Below are 17774 nucleotides of genomic sequence, written 5' to 3'. Positions count from 1 at the left end.
TCATGGCTCTCCTTACCATGATGGCCAGGCATTGTTCGATAGCAACAGAGCCTGAATGGATGCAAACACATTGTCTCTTCATGTTCTACTGCACCAGCTCCATTCTACGGATTACATAAGCATGACGAGCCACAATGAGGCCCAGTACACCTTACACCATAAACACTAAAGGACACACAGTCTACCAGTGTGGTCAGCCTTCTTCCACAATGCTGCACGAACCCCACCTCGAGCACGCTGAACATAGTTCCTTTAGTGCCACTGGTATGGAGTTTGGATGTGTGGTTAACACTCGGCAAGCCTGTCACGCTGGCTTCTCAGGACAGTTTGGCTCAGCTATGCGATTCAATCCGCCAGGCACCCGCCCCAAGCGCCATTCATTTTACCTCAGTATGAGGCAAGAATGCTGCTCTCTCTCCTCTGGGCTGAGACCACAGTGCTTCCAGCGAAGTATGCGGTAGAGCCTGTCCCTCCAGCCGAGATGTAGACAGGCTGCATACCAGTACAAGGTCCTTTCCTTCGGGTTGTCCCTGTCACCTCACAACTTTACCAAAGTTGCAGAGGGTGCCCTTGCCCCATTGAGGGAAGCAGGCATTCACATCCTCAATTATCTCGACGACTGGCTATTTTTAACTCACTCTTAAGAGGGACATGGTCCTCGAGCACCTAGACCGACTGGGACTTCAGGTCAACTGTTAGAAGAGCAAGCTCTACCCTGTGCTGAGCATCTCTTTTCTCGGTGTAGAGTTGAACTTGGTCACAATGACAGCAGGTATTTCAGAAGACTGTGCTCGTCCAGTGCTGAATTGCTTGAATTTGTTCAAGTACAAGACAGCGGCCCCTCTCAAGAGTGAGACTACTTCAGCACTGGCTTCATGCCTGAGTCCCAAGATGGGCATAGCGCTGTGGCACACACCGTGTGGCCATCACACTGGCATGTTGTCGCACATTCAGCCCTTGGACAGACCTTGCTTTTCTACTGGCAGGAGTTCCCTTAGAACAAGTGTCCAAGGGTGTTGTTGTTACAACAGTTGATGTGTACATTGGCACATCAACTGCCTCGAGTTGTTGGCTGTGCTTCTGGCCCTGAGGAGGTTTCAACCTTTGATTCAGGGCAAGCACGAGTTGGTCTGGACGGACAACACAGCGACAGTGGCTTACATCAACCACCAGGGCAGTATCCGCTCTCGTCGCATATCACAACTCGCCCGTCATCTCCTTCTCTGGAGTCAGCAGAGACTGGAGTCTCTGTGGGCCACTCACATCCCAGGCATCCTCAATCATGCAGCAGACTCACTTTTGCGACAGGTTACACTCAGGGGAGAATGGAGACTCCATCCCTAGACTGTCCAGCTGATTTGGAGTTGATTTGGCCAGGCACTGGTAGACCTGTTCGCCTCCCAAGAATCCTCCCATTATCCTCTGTGGTATTCCCTGACTGAGGCCCTCCTCGGTACAGCTGGCCCAAGGGACTGCGCATTTATGCATTTCCCCCAATGAGCCTCATTGAACACTTTGTGCAAAGTCAGGGAAGATGCAGAACAGGTTCTGATGGTTGCGCCTTACTGGCCCAACCATACCTGGTTCTCGGAGCTCACGCTGTTAGCAGTAGCCCCTCCTTGGCAAATCCCCCTGAGGAAGGACATTCTTTCTCAGGGGAAGGGCACAATCTTGCACCCGCACCCTGACCTCTGGAACCTCCACGTCTTGTCCCTGGACAGGACAAGGAGGAATTCCGAGAGCTATCACCAGCGGTGATAGATACCTTTACTCAAGCCAGAGCCCCCTCAATGAGGCAGCTGTATGCTTTGAAGTGGTGCCTTTTTGTCGCTTGATGTTCCTCCCGAGGAGAAGACCCACAGAGTTGTGGTATGGGGTCAGTGCTGTCCTTCCTCCAAGAGGGTCTGGAGAGAGACATATGTGCCTCCACATCGTGATTGACATGAAGCCAATCATGATACCGTAGATGGCAGATCGGTAGGGAAGCACAACCTAATTATTAGGTTCCTAAGAGAGATACGTCAGATACGAGACCGGTGCAGTGCGCAGGTGACGCTCCTTGGCAATCACGCTACCGGCCTCGTGCTGTTCACAGGTAATGACATCATAGGCTGCCGCCTGCCAATGTCAAGTTCATTGTCATGTTTAGACTCATGCTTCAGGACACTGGTAATGCTGGAGGCATTCCCTATAGCGACCCCTAAGGGATGCAGCGTCTTGTTCCCTATGACTTCCAAATTCGTCATTTATAACTGACATTTTCCTATTAGGGTAAATTATTTTTGGCAAATTTGGCAAAACTTCACACACATTTAAATGCATTTTCACTTTCTGAAAAGTAATGACAAGGTCTTAGTGTTTCAAAAAACATTAAAAAGCTTGATTAATATATTTCATTTGGATCTCACATGTGAAAATGTCAAAAACACAAATTCAGATGCAACTTCACAACCTGGAAAATAGTGAAACTTGAATAAGTGTTTCAGAATGAAAGTTTTAGTGTTAGTGTCTTAGTGTTTCAAAAAACATTAAAACAATCTTTAACATTGTTTCTTTCTTGGAAGTCCAAATCAATGATTTTAGCACAAGTGAAAATCAACAATACTCTTATTTTTCAGTGTAGCCCTCACTTTCCACACATAACTTGATTTTGACTTGTTCAGTCATAATTTTTGGACAATTTGCTTGTCAGTGTAGTGAGGCCAAAAGGCAATGGCATCTTTCCTGACCTCTGGTTGTAGTATGGATCACATATTCCAAACTGGCATAGGATAATGTACTATAATGCCTGACTTCAACAACAATCTATGACTTCTATTCTTCATCTCTGCCATCACCCTCACTGCTTCTATCCTCCTTAATCTTTAACTTCTTCCATTCTTACCACAACCTTATTTTCTAATGCACTGCCATCAAATCATCAATACTTTCTGGAAAAATTACAGCTTTTCCTCTCTGTCTTCTATCAAACTTAATAACATCAACCTAAAACACAGGCAAAAAGGCTATTATACTGTCTGCCAGTAATGAACAATAGTGCAGCTATACAGAAAAAAATCTATCCCTTAAAAGAACGCCAGCTTCTGATAGGCTGAAGCAATGCGCTCACAGGCACGCAGGGAGTATGGCAAGATGACGCAGCGTCTTGTTCCCTATTCAGGGAACCAGGGTTACATACGTAATCCAAGACTTTCCCTTTCATGGGAACTCGAGCTGCGTCGAGACGCATTGGAAACCTTATCCCAACTACGCCATAATGCCAAGTGCCTGTCTGTAAACTTTTAAGAACAACAGAACCCGGAGTGGAGCTAAAATCTAGGTTATAAAACCTAATGAAAGTATGCAGTGAAGACCACCCAGACGCATCACAGATATCATGGAGGAGAACCCCCGAAATTAAAGCTTTTTAAGCAGCCATACTCCTCGTCGAATGTGCCTGGACAGCCAAAGGAGAAGGCTGTCCGGTAGACTCATAAGTCAGTGAGATAGCCTCAACCACCTACTTGCTCATCCTCTGCTTAGACGCAGGACCTCCCTTCTTAGGAGACCCGTAACAAAGAAAAAGCTGATCTGTTTTCCGCCACAGGGCAGCTCTGTGGACATAAGTGTCTAATGCCCTAACGGGGCACAGCAGATTAAGTTTTTCCTGATCTGGATTAGAAAAAGGAGGAGGACAAAAGAAGAAATCGTACCACCAAATGATCTCTCCCCAAAGATGAGCCCCCTATCGGAGCGTGGTAAGCAGATATAGCCCCCACATAAACTTTTAAGGAGGAGGGAGATAATCCATCAGAGAACCTATCCTGCAGAAATTCTAGCACAGAACTAACAGGACAATGAGAACAATTTCCATTTTGTTGCATACAATTTCCTTGTAGAGGGAGCTCTGGACTGGACTATGGTCTCTACAACCTCAGTTGAGAGACCGGATTCTGTGAACCTAGACCCCTCAGAGGCCAGAGCCACAGTTTCCACAGCTCTGGGCGGGGGTGAAGTATCGAGCCGCCCGCTTGAGACAGGAGGTCCTGTCTGACGGGAATCTCCAGAGGAGAGCCGTCGAGGAGAGACACTAGGTCTGCAAACCAAACTCGAGATGGCCAGAAAGGGGCTACTAATATGAGATGAACCCTGTCCCGGCGAACCCTCTCCAGAACTCCCAGGAGCAGAGCAATCGGGGGAAGGCGTACAGACGTAGCCTCGGCCACGTCTGTACCATAGCGTCCAGACCTAGAGGGGTTGGATGAGACAGAGAGAACCACATCGGACAGTGTGTTGTTTCCTTCGATGCAAATAGGTTGACTTCCGCACAACCAACATTTTTCCACAGGAGCTCCACCACCTCAGGGTAAAGTCTCCATTCCCCGGGCCTCGGCCCCTGCCTCAACAGGATGTCTGCCCCCATATTCTGATGCCCTGGGATGTACCCTGGGCCCACAGGAGGATCTGATGATTGATGTAAGAGACCATCGACATGTTGTCCGTGCGGACCAACACATGATGGCCCCTCAGGTCTGGGAGGAAGTATTTGAGAGTTTGAAATACCGCCATCATTTCCAGCTGATTTATGTGCCAGGAAAGTAGATGGTCCTCCCAAAGACCCTGAGCCGAGAGACCACTCATGATCGCCCCCCAACCTGTGAGAGAAGCATCCGTCATTAGCATTACGCGACATCAAGGAGCTCCCAACACAGGCCCTTGGGACAGGAACCAAGGTTGCCACGTGACCTTGATCATGCAAAATGGATTTCCCCTTGGAGAAAACCCCTTGGTCCTGAGCCACCACTGTAAAGGTCTCATGTACAGCAGGCCAAAAGGTATCACGCAGTTGCCATCAGACCTAACAGTTTTTGAAACTGTTTCACAGTGAGTGACTGGCCTAGTTTCACCCCATTTACGGCTGAGAGAATCGAGTTTATACAAGCAGGAGAAAGACGTGCCACGCATTTCGTAAAAGTGCGGGGTGAAAGTGCTAGGCCGAACAGAAGTACCCAATATTAATATGCTTCGCCCCCGAAAGCAAACCTGAGGAACTCCCTGTGTTGAGGATGGATGGATACATGATACTAAGTAAGCGTCTTTCAGATCTATCATCACAAACCATTCCTTGGATCTGATCTGTGGGATGATCTGTTTGAGTGTTAGCATTTTGAACTTGAGCTTCTGAACTGTACGATTTAGTATGCGTAAATCCAGAATAGGACGCAACCCTCCATCCTTCTTTGGAACAATGAAGTAACGGCTGTAAAAACCTGACAGCTTGCTGGGAGGAGGAACCCATTCTATAGCTCCTTTTTGCAAGAAAGTCAAAACCTCCTGTTCCATAACCAGAGACTGCTCGGGGTCCACCACCTTAGGGGTGCGGATACCATATAATGTGATATGCGTCCCTCTTCGGAGGGGGCTGCCCCCAGAGGTCCGGCACTCTTGGCGTAAGTACCTCTTCGAAGCCTTCTTGGCGATAATAACAGTCCTCAGATCTGCTTTATCAGTTGAAGGCTTCGATTATGTCGACTGACCCTGTCCCCAAGCTCTCTGCTTGGGAGCAAGAGTGGCGACACTTTGTTTTTGTTGTGCTCGGTATGAGGAGCTGGTAGATGGCCGAGACTGCTCCCGCCCAGCAGTCTTGGGGGGAGGAGAATGGTGGGGAAGAAACTTCTGAAACGCAGCTGATTGTTTTTTTGTCTCCTGGAACCTTTCGACGACCGAGGTGACGGAGTTGCCGATAAGGCCCTGAGGAGATAGCGGCGCTTTTATCTTTGATGTCAGATAAATTTAACCAAAGATGTCTCTCCGTGGCCACCAGGGCTGCCATAGATCAGCCAATTGTTTTGGCCGTCTCCTTGGTGGCCCGGAGAGACAAATCTGTAGCTCGACGCAGCTCTTGTATAACGTCAAAGCTTGCTTCCTCACTTTCATCAATTTCCCCCAGCAGATCAGCCTGGTATGCTTGAACAATTGACATAGTATGAAGGCATGCTGCAGCCTGACCTGCTGCCGAATACGCTTTACCCACCAGCGCTGATGTAGTTCTGAGCGGCTTGGTGGGTAACGTCTGGGATTTAAGGGACGATACTGATTCGGGCGAGAGATAGCTCGCAAGCGTCTCTTCAACCCTTGACATCGCCCCATAACCATGTTGTTTCAGCCCTATGATCTTTGAATAATTAGATGTTTGGGGGCTAAAGACCCAATATTGTACCGGTCTCTTCCACGACCTCGACACCTTGATGCAGAGGTCAGGAAAGAACGGTAATAACCGACATAGAGGTTGTGACCGTGAAGGAAGGAAGCGTTCGTCTAACTTGCTTTTCTGACGAACTTCCTGCTTTTCTGCTGGCCATTCAGTTTTTAGTTTTTCTACTGCCCTGGTCACAACCTCTAACAGCTCCTCATATGCTGGAGATTGAGATGGCGAATCCTCATTTCCAGCATCGACACCCACAACATCCAACTCCTCAGAGCTGGACTGTTGAAGCGCCGGTGTCTCACTCTGGGCGGAAGAAACTGCAAAGCGTGCTTCCACTGCCTGAGGTAAGACACTGGGTCTGCCAGGTGAGGGTAGTGAAAGGGCTGGGCCCGTCTCAAACCCCTCTGACAGATCCATTTGTCATCCCCACGAATGAAGCCGCCGGGGAACACCAGCCAAGGCGCCCTCCTTTTTATCAAAGAGCACCCGGCGAGAACGGAGTGTTTTCAAAGATAACTTTTAGCAATGCACACAGTCGCAACAACACACAACACACATCTTGTGTGTATCCCCACCTGTGATGTAACGAGGGCAGGGATGAACACAACGAGTGAACTGCTGTTTGCTCGCCATTATTTGTGTCTTATATATATATATATATATATATATATATATATTGTGTTATAATGATACTCTTGTCCTCAAACAAAGAGATTGTTTCTGTATATGTAGCAGACAGACAACACCTAATAAGACACACACGATAACACAGAGCACTTGCTGAAGACACAGAAGCTGGCGTTCTTTGTTCTGGGTATGCTTTATAATTTCCTGGTCTGTGACGTCACCCGCCTATGACGCTCCGTCACGCCATTGGACTGATTTCACAAGTGCTTCATGATGCAATCACGCAGAGGCGTTCCCAATGCGTCTCGACGCAGCTCGAGTTCCCATGAAAGGGAAACACATTTGGATGTACAATGATTTTTTTTTTTTTATTGAATTTATATGTATTTTCTAGTCTAAAATGAACTCACAATGGAACCTTGACAGCATGTGACCTTACATGTGCTCATGTCCCCTTCATGTTCTTGTTGCCAATAATGTCAAGCACATGTAATATTATTGGCTAAAGGGTGTCATATGATAATACTAAAATGTAATTTTTTTTAGTTTAATATTATTATTGTATTTTAAAAGTGATTTTCTCTGTGTCATTTATAAATGATGATACCACATAGAGGGTTATATAAACATCTCTTGCTGATCATATAGGGAGGAAAGTGTAATGCAATGAGATCAGACTACGATTGGCTAAAGAGGATATAGCAAAACATGTATAGGTAAAACGGACACTCAAAAAAGTCTTAAAACATCAAAAAATGTTTGATGATTTGCAAATACATATTCAACAATAAATTTGTAAATTTTCTGTATGTCAGTTAACGTTAAATATTAGTGATTTTTTTTAAACATCACTGAAATTATTTTCTTTGCAATAAATAGTGGCTCAAATGGTGACCTTTCACCCTGTGTGTAGCTAAATGGAGGAGAGGGACCGCAGTCGCTCACCATCTCGCAGGACCAGCAGAGTAGAGCAGGTGGTGGGACGCTGGCTTCGCCGTTCCAGGGAGTCCATCAGCCGGTACCACTCTTTTAATCTAAGAATAATTGTCTGGACGAGTACTTTTATGCTTCTTTTTTGTATTTTTGTGTGAATAGCATCACCCTTTTCTAGAGAACGTGTGCTAGAAGATGGGCAAGTTACTGACAATGGTTCCCAGGAGCAGAGGAGCTGTCCAATTAGAGTCACTGTTAAGATCCCACTTGACCCCACCCTTAACTCTCATGGCTTTACTGTCTCAACACACTCTCCGCCCCAGGTGTTGGACGTGACAGAAGGTACGTGTATTACACAAACAATCTTCTCTAAAAATGTTCATCAGGTCAAATGTATTGTAAGGTGCTTTCACAATTCTTTATGTTATATTATATTATATTATTTTATATTATTGAAACTAGCAAAAAACACTTGCGTCGCGCCTGGTGCTTCATTGCGCCGGGTGTATGATAGGGCCCAATGACTTACTCATTTAGACATTTACTGCGACCTACTGGCAGTTTTAGTTTCTTATTTAGAGTATCTCTTCATTAAAAAAATGATTTCATATTTCCATATTAATAAAAAACAAAAAATTAAATTCACCCTCATGACCATTGAAGCCTGAAAGTTTATGTGAAATAAATTCTATGTTGAATCAAATTAATATTTTTAAAGTTACATTTTGTAATGTCTTTTCTCATTTTTTTTTACAATACTGAATTTAAATGATCTTTTGGGGGTAATTTTTTAGTCCAAATTTGATGTGTGATTAATTATATTAATTAATCGCCACATTGTGTAATTAATTAGATAAAACATTTTAATCCCTTGAGAGCCCTAATTATATTATATTATATTATATTATATTATATTATATTATATTATATTATATTATGGGTTTTAACGTCTGCACTGGTCTGAGCCTTCTTGACATCCTCTTCTCCTCCTCAAATGGAATGAATGCACTGAAGCTAAGCACTAAATCTTAGCCAGGTGGCCTTGGTTACCTCCAGAGCTCAACTGTGGGATTTCCAAATTAGCATCCATTATGCTATGAATAACAGGCAGGGGACCATTGGCCATACAGTTCTGAAAGGAGATGATCCTTTTTTGGAGATTTGAGAGTTGAAATCCATTAGACTTTATTTTAGAGTAATCCAACCATGAGAGTTTCTAGATTAGCTTGCTTGCAGGAGAATGCCCATGAACTTCATGAAGATGTCATCGTAATAAGAAGTGAATGACCAGGGCTGCATTTCTCAAAAGCATTGTGAGCTAAGTTGATCGTAGAGGCCATTGGTGCCAATGGTTCTACGATCTACTAGGCTTACAATGCTTTTGAGAAATACACAGCCTTGGTCTGTTGAGCCATTTGATGGAGCAAGTCTGAGGCAGCACTCTAAACAGGCTGAAACTGTGGAAATAAAGCCTTGCTGAGATTTACATTTTGAAGTAAAATTTTGATTATACAGCACACAAGCCCTTCATGAAAATCAATAAAACAGTTACAGTGCATTAGCTACAAAACAAGGTTCCATTACTGCAAAAAGGATACTGGGGAAATATATTTATTATTTGAGTCAAATCACAATAAATCTTCAAAAATATATTAAAGGTAGTTACCTAAAAAAAAAGCACCTTTTTATTTTGACTATAAAAATGTTTTGAGGTGCATTTTGCAGATGAATCTATTAGTGTATATGTATATGATCCCTTACATAGTATATTAAGTTGGTAACACTTTACAATAAGGTTTAATTTGTTAACATATACTAACAATGAACAATACTTCTACAGCATTTATCAATCTTAGCTAATGTTAATCTAAACATTTACTAATATACATTTTTAAGATAAAAAAAAAATTGTATGTGTTAACATTAATGCATTGTGAACTGGCATTAACTTTTTTGGTAAAATTACAGTAACAAAGATTAATAAATGCTGTAAAAATATATTGGTCATTGTTAGTGTTAGTTAAAGGGACCGTCCACTCAAAAATGAAAATTCTGTCATCATACAAACCTGTATGCATTTCTTTCTTTCTTTCCATTTTTTTCAATGGAAACCGAAACTGTTTAGTTACCAACATTCTTCAAAATATCTTTTGTGTTCCACAGAAGAACGAAAGACATACAGTTTTGAAACAACATGAGGGTGAGCATAATGACAGAATTTTCATTTTTGGATGGACTATCTCTTTAATGCATTAACTAATGATAACAAATGAGACCTTATTGTAATGTGTTACCTTGAAAACTTTTATCTTTAATAGAGCAATTTAAAACTGATTCAGTTATACATTTATAGATCATTATAACATTTTATAAATGTTCTCTAAACATAAGTTCAAGGTTAAAATGTGACCCAGCAGCTATTTGCATGTATTGCCTGCATGTACAGCAACATGTTGGCTCACTGGTTTGGCACATGGAGCAATGTCTACAGGAAACCCTACTCTTGGAGTGGCTGAAGCCATCTGGTTACCCCATAGCCAAATAACTAGGCAGTAAATAGGACGACATTATCATTCTTTCTCAAACATTGTAATTAAGACAGATTTCCTGATAAACCTTGTAAACAGATTGACAGCTACAATATCATGGTATGTTTGTCTATTTTTTAAAGGAGGCCCTGCTGATGGAAAGCTTGTCCCTGGTGACCAGCTTTTCAAAATAAACAATGTTGCTGTTGATGATCTATCAACTGAGCAGGCTGCTGACATCATCAGGTACAGTATGTGGCATGTAAGAGTGTCTATGTGAAACTAAAAATCAGCTACTGTATATCTGGGCTGCCAGAGGTCCAGTTTTACCAAATATTTTCAATCATTTTCTTGTGCCCAATATATATTTAAAATGTGTATCTTAGGAACAAATGGGACATCTGGTGACTCTAACTATCTGTGCCACTAATTATGTTGTACTCCTTTTCAATTATTTACAGAGAATGTCAGAACACCATAATATTGACTGTCCTGAGAAATACTGTGGTAAGTGTATGTGTGCATTAAGTTAGAGACTCTCTCTCTCACACACTGTTACTTCTGATTGGGGCATGGCAGGAGGATCATATTTTGTTCCCTGTGACATACTTAAGTTCAAGAAAAAAATTGCCCCCTGGTTTATTTTGTTCATGCAATTCAATTACGTCACACGAGCAAAACAAAAAGTATAATGATATTGGTTACACTTTATTTTAAAGTGAAACAGTTACATTGTGCTTTCTCAAATAAGTACTGAGTAATATTAATTAACTACATGTACTTACTATAGAGCTACGCTAAGGGTTAGGGTTTAGTTTAGGGTTAATTACTGACATTGGAGCGGACTCAGGCTGGAGCCGACACTGGAGCGAACTCAGGGGCTGGAGCCGACACTGGATACCAAGACATCCCCTCATACTCAACCAGTACTCCTAGGGTACATGCACGGCAGCCATTTTGGCTGAGGGCTCAAGTGCAGCAGCCATGACGGAACGAGACTCTGGAATGGCTGCCATGATGGGACGAGACTCTGGAATGGCGGCTATGACGGGACGAGACTCTGGCATGGCGGCCATGACGGGACGAGACTCTGGCTCAGAAATTTTACACACGGCAGCGGATCTGGGAAGCTTACTCGCAGGAAGCATTGTTACCATTGCCATTGGCAATGCTGTATTACTTGGAGTGGGAATTTCTCTCACCGCTCTGATGGTGAACTTGAAGCCTCTCTCTATCACAATCTTCATGAGGTATTCAGTCAGGTCACGGCCAGCCAAGTCCATATTTACTGCTGCCATAAATGGATCTGGGGTCACTGTGACCACTGTAACTGGCAGTGACGTGAGATCCATCTTTCGGTATGGTCTGTTCTTCTGTTACGTAACATGGTGTGTAGAAACTCTCACGATGAGGAATAATACTAGATTTAAAAAAAAAATACTCAGGAACCAGGAGAAACACAAGAGAAAAACACATCACAATCAAACGAGAACCGACCGAGACTGAGGGAGAACACAGGGTATATATACATGAGCAAACAAAGGGAACTTAACAAGATAATGAACAAGACACAGGTGAACATAATTACTAATTAGACACACTAGGAAAACTAGGTCACAGGACTGAACCAAAAACACAATGCAGGAGGGAAACACAGATTAGACTTGTGAAAGGTACCATCGCAGTACTTTTTTTTTTGTAAGGGTCATAAAGAGAAATAAAGATGGTTTGGTCTTAGGATGTTTTAACATCTCTCTGTTTGAAAATCATACATTTTTCTCAGTGACAGGTAAATGTCACAGTCAATGCAAATGCCAGTGCAATTCTGCAATGTTTTTTTTTTTTTTTTAAAGAGAATATGTCAGTGAAGGTCAAACATGTCTATAATTGTGCTGATTGTCATGATGGCTGTACCACAGGGGCCAAAGTCGTCATTCATAACTCCAGAGAAGAGAGCCAAGCTGAAGTCAAACCCTGTTAAAGTGAGGTTTGCAGAGGAGGTGGTGGTCAATGGTCACTCGCAGGTTTGACACATTCTGTTCATTCATGCTATGTTAATAAATGAGTATTCACATGCGCCAATTTACAAAAAGGAGATGAAGTGAATAAGTAATAAAGAAAATGAGAGAGAGAATATGAACAAAGGATGTAGAACAATAGAGAGGCATTGAGAGGGAGAGGTTTGGCAGTCTACCCAGTCTTGGGAAAAACCTTAGTCAATAATTTATTACTTATTTATTAATTATTCAGTTAATCATAATAATCTTTGTATAACTGTGCTGACATGGTGTATACTATAGCTGCAATTGTGATTTATAATAGAGCACCTTAAAAAAAAGTTAAAAGTAAAACAAAAAAAAATACTGTCATTATTTTTGAGTGAACTGTTCCTTTAGGTGGAGTGCCATGAGTCTGTTCATTTCCCTCGACCCAAGATGTTTTTTAATTAACATCTAATTAAACAAACCCATTATCAAGCACACCACATGACTAAGGCAGTGATAAAACTGTTTATCTTTTTTGTATGCAGCCTTTTGAGTGCTTAATCTTTTTTAATTTGATAATGAGACTGATAATATTCCCTGGCTTAACTAGAATTGTTTTAACACTTTGTTGAAATAGGCAGTTATTTTACCATTGCTACCATTACCATTAATATTATGTATTTTACATATATTATTATATTTATAAAAATATCTTGATTAACCCTGGAACATATATATCCCCAGGGTAACTCTCTGCTGTTCCTGCCCAATGTTCTGAAGGTCTATCTGGAGAATGGGCAAACGAAGGCTTTTAAATTTGAATCTAAAACCACTGTTAAGGTACTTTATACATTTTCCCAATAGTCTGGTGTTATGTGATGGCTGATTTTGTCAGTCAGCATTAATTATGTTGTTTTTTTTTATGATGTTTACATGCTCCAATCACAGTATTTTTGGAAGTGCTATGTACACTACCATTCAAATGTTTGGGGTCAGTAAGATTAAATTAATACTTTTTTTAAGCAAGTATGCCTTAAATTGATCAAAAGTGACAGTAAAGACATTTAAAATGTTACGACAGATTTCTATTTTAAAAAAACTGGGGTACTTTTGAACTTTCTATTCATCAAACAATCCTGAAAAAAATGTATCACGGTTTCCACAAAAATATTAAGCAGCACAACCGTTTTCAGTTGTGATAATAAGAAATGTTACTTGAGCACCAAATCAGGATATTAAAATGATTTCTGAAGGATCACATGATATTGAAGACTGGAGTAATGGCTGCTTTGCCATCACAGGAATAAATTACATGTTAAAGGGTTAGTTCACCCAAAAATGAAATTTCTGTCATTAATCACTCACCCTCATGCCGTTCCAAACCCGCAAGACCTTCGTTTATCTTCCAAACACAAATTAAGATATTTTTGAAAACATGACTGAAGTGGTTCAACCTTAGATTAATGAAGCAACAAGAATACTTTTTGTGCGCAAAACCAAAACAAAAATAAAGATTTTATTCAACAATTTTTCCTCTTCCCTGTCAGTCTCCTACGCAGTTGATGCAGTGAACACAGTGCAGAGTTTCCATGTTCTACGTCAGAACGCTGACTCTGTATTGGCCGGCTCTTGCGTCAGGATCACACGCATGCGTCGTGGTGCTCATGTGAACAGCGTCGGCCAATACTGAGCCGGCGTTCGGTTGTAAACACGGAATCCTGCACTGCATTCACTGCGTACGAGAATGACAGGGAAGAGGAAAAATTATTGAATAAAGTCATAATTTTTGTTTTGTTTTTGCGCACAAAAAGTATTCTTGTCGCTTCATAACATTAAGGTTGAACCACTGTAATTACGTTGACTATTACATCTTTACTACTTCTCCGAACCTTGAATGTAGTAATTTCGTTGCTTTCTATATGAGGGATAAAAAAACCTCTCGGATTTCATCAAAAATATCTTATATATAAGGTCTTATGGTTTTGGAATGACATAAGTGTGAGTAATTAATGACAGAAATTTCATTTTTGGGTGAACTAACACTTTAAAATATATTAAAATAGAAAACAATTCTATTAATTGTAATAATATTTCACAATTTTTTTACTCTATTTGTAATCAAATAAATGCAGTGATGCAAGCATAAAAGACTTTTTTTTAAAAAACCATTACAATTTTCCTGACCCCAAACTGTACTATTATGGTAATCATTCAGTACCATGGTATATATCCAAGTACCAAAGCATTACCATCTAATACCATCACTGTACCACTGTCACAGTGCCATATAAGGAAGGTGTTACTGATAGGTTGTGTACTGATAATTTCACATGCTTTATGTATACTCTTATCTAATGTGTTCTCCACCAGGACATAGTGATGACTCTGAAGGAGAAACTCTCAATCACCCGGATCGAACACTTCTCCCTTGTACTTGAACAACAATACAGCATCAGCAAACTATATCTACTACACGAGGAAGAGATTATTCAAAAGGTACACACACAAACACAATAAAAGATAGACATCAATAAATTATCATTTATTCATCCTCATGTAGTTACCTGTGGGACTTCCTTTCTTCAATGGAACACAAGCATTTTTTGAAGAATATACTGGACACTTTCCACCATGTAATAAAAGTGAATAAGGATGTGGGCTAAAAGTCAAGATCTTAAAGTCATAAAAATGATTTTCAGTGACTTTCTTACACAAAGGTGACTCCAAAAAATCTTCTCCATTTTATGATTCTTTCATAATGCTTTTTACATTTTGAGAGTTATTTTCCTCATTCAATTTCCTTACATTGAAAAGAGTATATTCTTTATGTCACCTTTTGTAATCCACAGCAAAAACAAAGTCATTCAGATTTTAAACACCATGAGAGAGAGAGTAAATAATAACAGAATTTACATTTTTGGCCAAAATGTTCCTTTAAAGAGATTAGTTACTTATTTCTACGCTCATCTGTAATTGTTAAGTGGCTTACGTACAGTATATATCTCATACTCTGTGTGTTTGTGACAGGTGGTTGAAAAGAAGGAGACTCATGACTACAGGTGTCTGTTTCGTGTCTGTTTTCTACCGAGAGACTTTAAGAGCATGCTTAGAGAAGATCCTGTGGCCTTTGAGTATCTATACTTACAGGTGTGTGTTTGTGTCTGTGTTTATATACATTAAAAAAAATAGTGATAATAATATCGCCACAGATTGTTAGATTGTTTTTAATGTAAAATGCAATCCTTTTGTTTGTGATGTATGTTTGTTTGCATACTTTGGAAACCAGTATGTACTCAGTTGTTAGCTAATTGTAAAAAAGCCTCAAAAATTGGAAAATAAATTCATAAAGCAAATATTGTTTTTAGGTTAGTCAGTAGTCATTATAATTTGCTTTATATTAAACAATAGAAGTCTATGGGATGTCCCCATTTAGATATCTAAATAAATGTGTGTGTGTGTGTGTGTGTGTGTGTGTGTGTGTGTGTGTGTGTGTGTAGAGCGTGAGTGATGTATTGCAGGAAAGGTTTGCAGTGGAGATGAAATGTAATACAGCTCTCAGACTGGCTGCTCTACATGTACAGGAAAAACTAGCCAACAGTGGACAATCACTTAAAACACCTCTGAAGGCCATTATGTGAGTACACACACACTAACATGTGGTAGTGTACACCTTATGGTTGGATCATTACCAATTTGTTTTGTATATGGGTACGATACCAGCCTCTGATACTTAAGTATTGATACTAAATTGATACCTTAGCCATCAAATAAATAGACATCTGACGAAATTAGAGTTGTCAATAGATTCGATAATAGATTCATTATTATCCTCATAATTTTTATGTTAACACATACATTTTAGTGTCAACATACTGCACAACACTGAAGTGTGTGTGTGTGTCACACTATTCTGTCTTTACTATTTCTGTCTGAAGGAAGGAGTGGGGTATTGAAAGCTTTGTGTCCCACACCTTACTGCGAAACATGAGAGAGAAGGACTTGAAGAAAGCTATCAGTTACCACATGAAAAAGATTCTATCTCAGGAGCCAAAGCAAAAGGTGTGTACATGTGTTTATGTGTTTTTGTCCTGAGTTGTGTGGAAGAATGTAAATCATGTACAGTATAACTCTAAAATACAAAACCCACACAAAAAGTACTGTGCCATGGTACAGTGTTGGTTTCAGTCGGTATCTTAATATATGTCATGTTACTAAATAATACTACATCCATTTATCATGTTTTTTTGTTTTGTTTTGTTTTTTTTTTACTTTGAGAGAATATCATGGTACATGTAAAAATATACCATAGTATTCCCATGGTTCATATGCACAAAAACATGGATTCTTTTGGTATTCTTTGTTAGTGAAGTACAGCACGATGTCTATTTACATTATTTCCCATTTGTGGTGTGTTTTCATAGGTGGTCTCAGTGAATAATGCTAGACTGAACTACTTGAATGAGATGTCTGAACTGAAGTCCTATGGAGGAAAGGCTTTTAGTGCCACTATGATGGTAAGAGATGCATTCCGAGTCTTAACAGCCACTTTCAGACATGAAATCCATTAAATTGCAGTAAACAATTGCCAGTAAAAGTACCCCACCTGCATTTACACAAGCAATGGCTTTACATCTTTCATCTGCATTGCTACCACTCACACATCAGCACCGAAATGCCACTTAAGAGAGTCAGACAGCTACATTGCACATGCTCTTCATTCATACCATTTAACACCAGTCAGACCAGTAGTTTAGATTCACTGCCCACACACACACACAAAATGTACTTTGCGCTACCATTCAAAAGTTTGGGGTTGGTAAGATATTTTTTTTTAAGTTTTTGAAAGTTTCTTATTCTCACCAAGACTGCAATTACCTGATCAAAAATAAACTAAAGACAGCAAAATTGTGAAATATTATTACAATTTAATTTAAAGGGATAGTTCACCCAAAAATGAAAATTTGATGTTTATCTGCTTACCCCCAGGGCATCCAAGATGTAGGTGACTTTGTTTCTTCAGTAGAACACAAATGATGATTTTTAACTCCAACCGTTGCGGTCTGTCAGTCGTATAATGCATGTCAATGGGAACTCCATCTATAAGAGTCAAAAAAACATGCACAGACAAATCCAAATTAAACCCTGCGGCTCGTGACGTCACATTGATGTCCTAAGACACGAAACGATCGGTTTGTGCGAGAAATCAAACAGTATTTATATCATTTTTTACCTCTAATACACCACTATGTCCAACTGCCTTGAGCGCACGCACGGCATCCGGTGTGTGAGGTCTGAATGCACTCTGATGCCGGAAGTGATCGCTCGCACTCATTTACATATACACGTGAGAGATCACTTCCGGCATCAGAGCACGTTTCCAGACCTCACCAACCGGATACGCAAGGCAGTTGGACATAGTGGTGTATTAGAGGTAAAAAATGATATAAATACTGTTCAGTTTCTCGCACAAACCGATCGTTTCATGTCTTAGGACATCAATGTGTCGTCACGAGC

At 40.8% G+C, this 17774-nt stretch overlaps 1 protein-coding gene across 1 annotated transcript in view; it reads left to right on the top strand.

Annotated features, from left to right (window-relative positions):
* Positions 1-17774, top strand: part of LOC127524332 (FERM and PDZ domain-containing protein 1) — a 42639-nt gene that overhangs the window by 16197 nt on the left and 8668 nt on the right. The window contains exons 3-13 of the mRNA XM_051915785.1: positions 7728-7832; positions 7926-8089; positions 10419-10521; positions 10737-10782; positions 12195-12299; positions 13005-13100; positions 14631-14756; positions 15288-15407; positions 15758-15894; positions 16196-16319; positions 16682-16774. Coding sequence (XP_051771745.1) covers positions 7732-7832; positions 7926-8089; positions 10419-10521; positions 10737-10782; positions 12195-12299; positions 13005-13100; positions 14631-14756; positions 15288-15407; positions 15758-15894; positions 16196-16319; positions 16682-16774 — 1215 coding nt within the window. The 5' untranslated portion in view covers positions 7728-7731. The remainder of the gene's footprint in view (positions 1-7727; positions 7833-7925; positions 8090-10418; positions 10522-10736; positions 10783-12194; positions 12300-13004; positions 13101-14630; positions 14757-15287; positions 15408-15757; positions 15895-16195; positions 16320-16681; positions 16775-17774) is intronic.

This window comes from Ctenopharyngodon idella, chromosome 1 (genome assembly GCF_019924925.1).
Source record: "Ctenopharyngodon idella isolate HZGC_01 chromosome 1, HZGC01, whole genome shotgun sequence".
Classification (NCBI taxonomy): Eukaryota; Metazoa; Chordata; class Actinopteri; order Cypriniformes; family Xenocyprididae; genus Ctenopharyngodon; species Ctenopharyngodon idella.
Note: the sequence above shows the minus strand (reverse complement) of the source record. Positions and strands in the feature narration are given on the sequence as shown.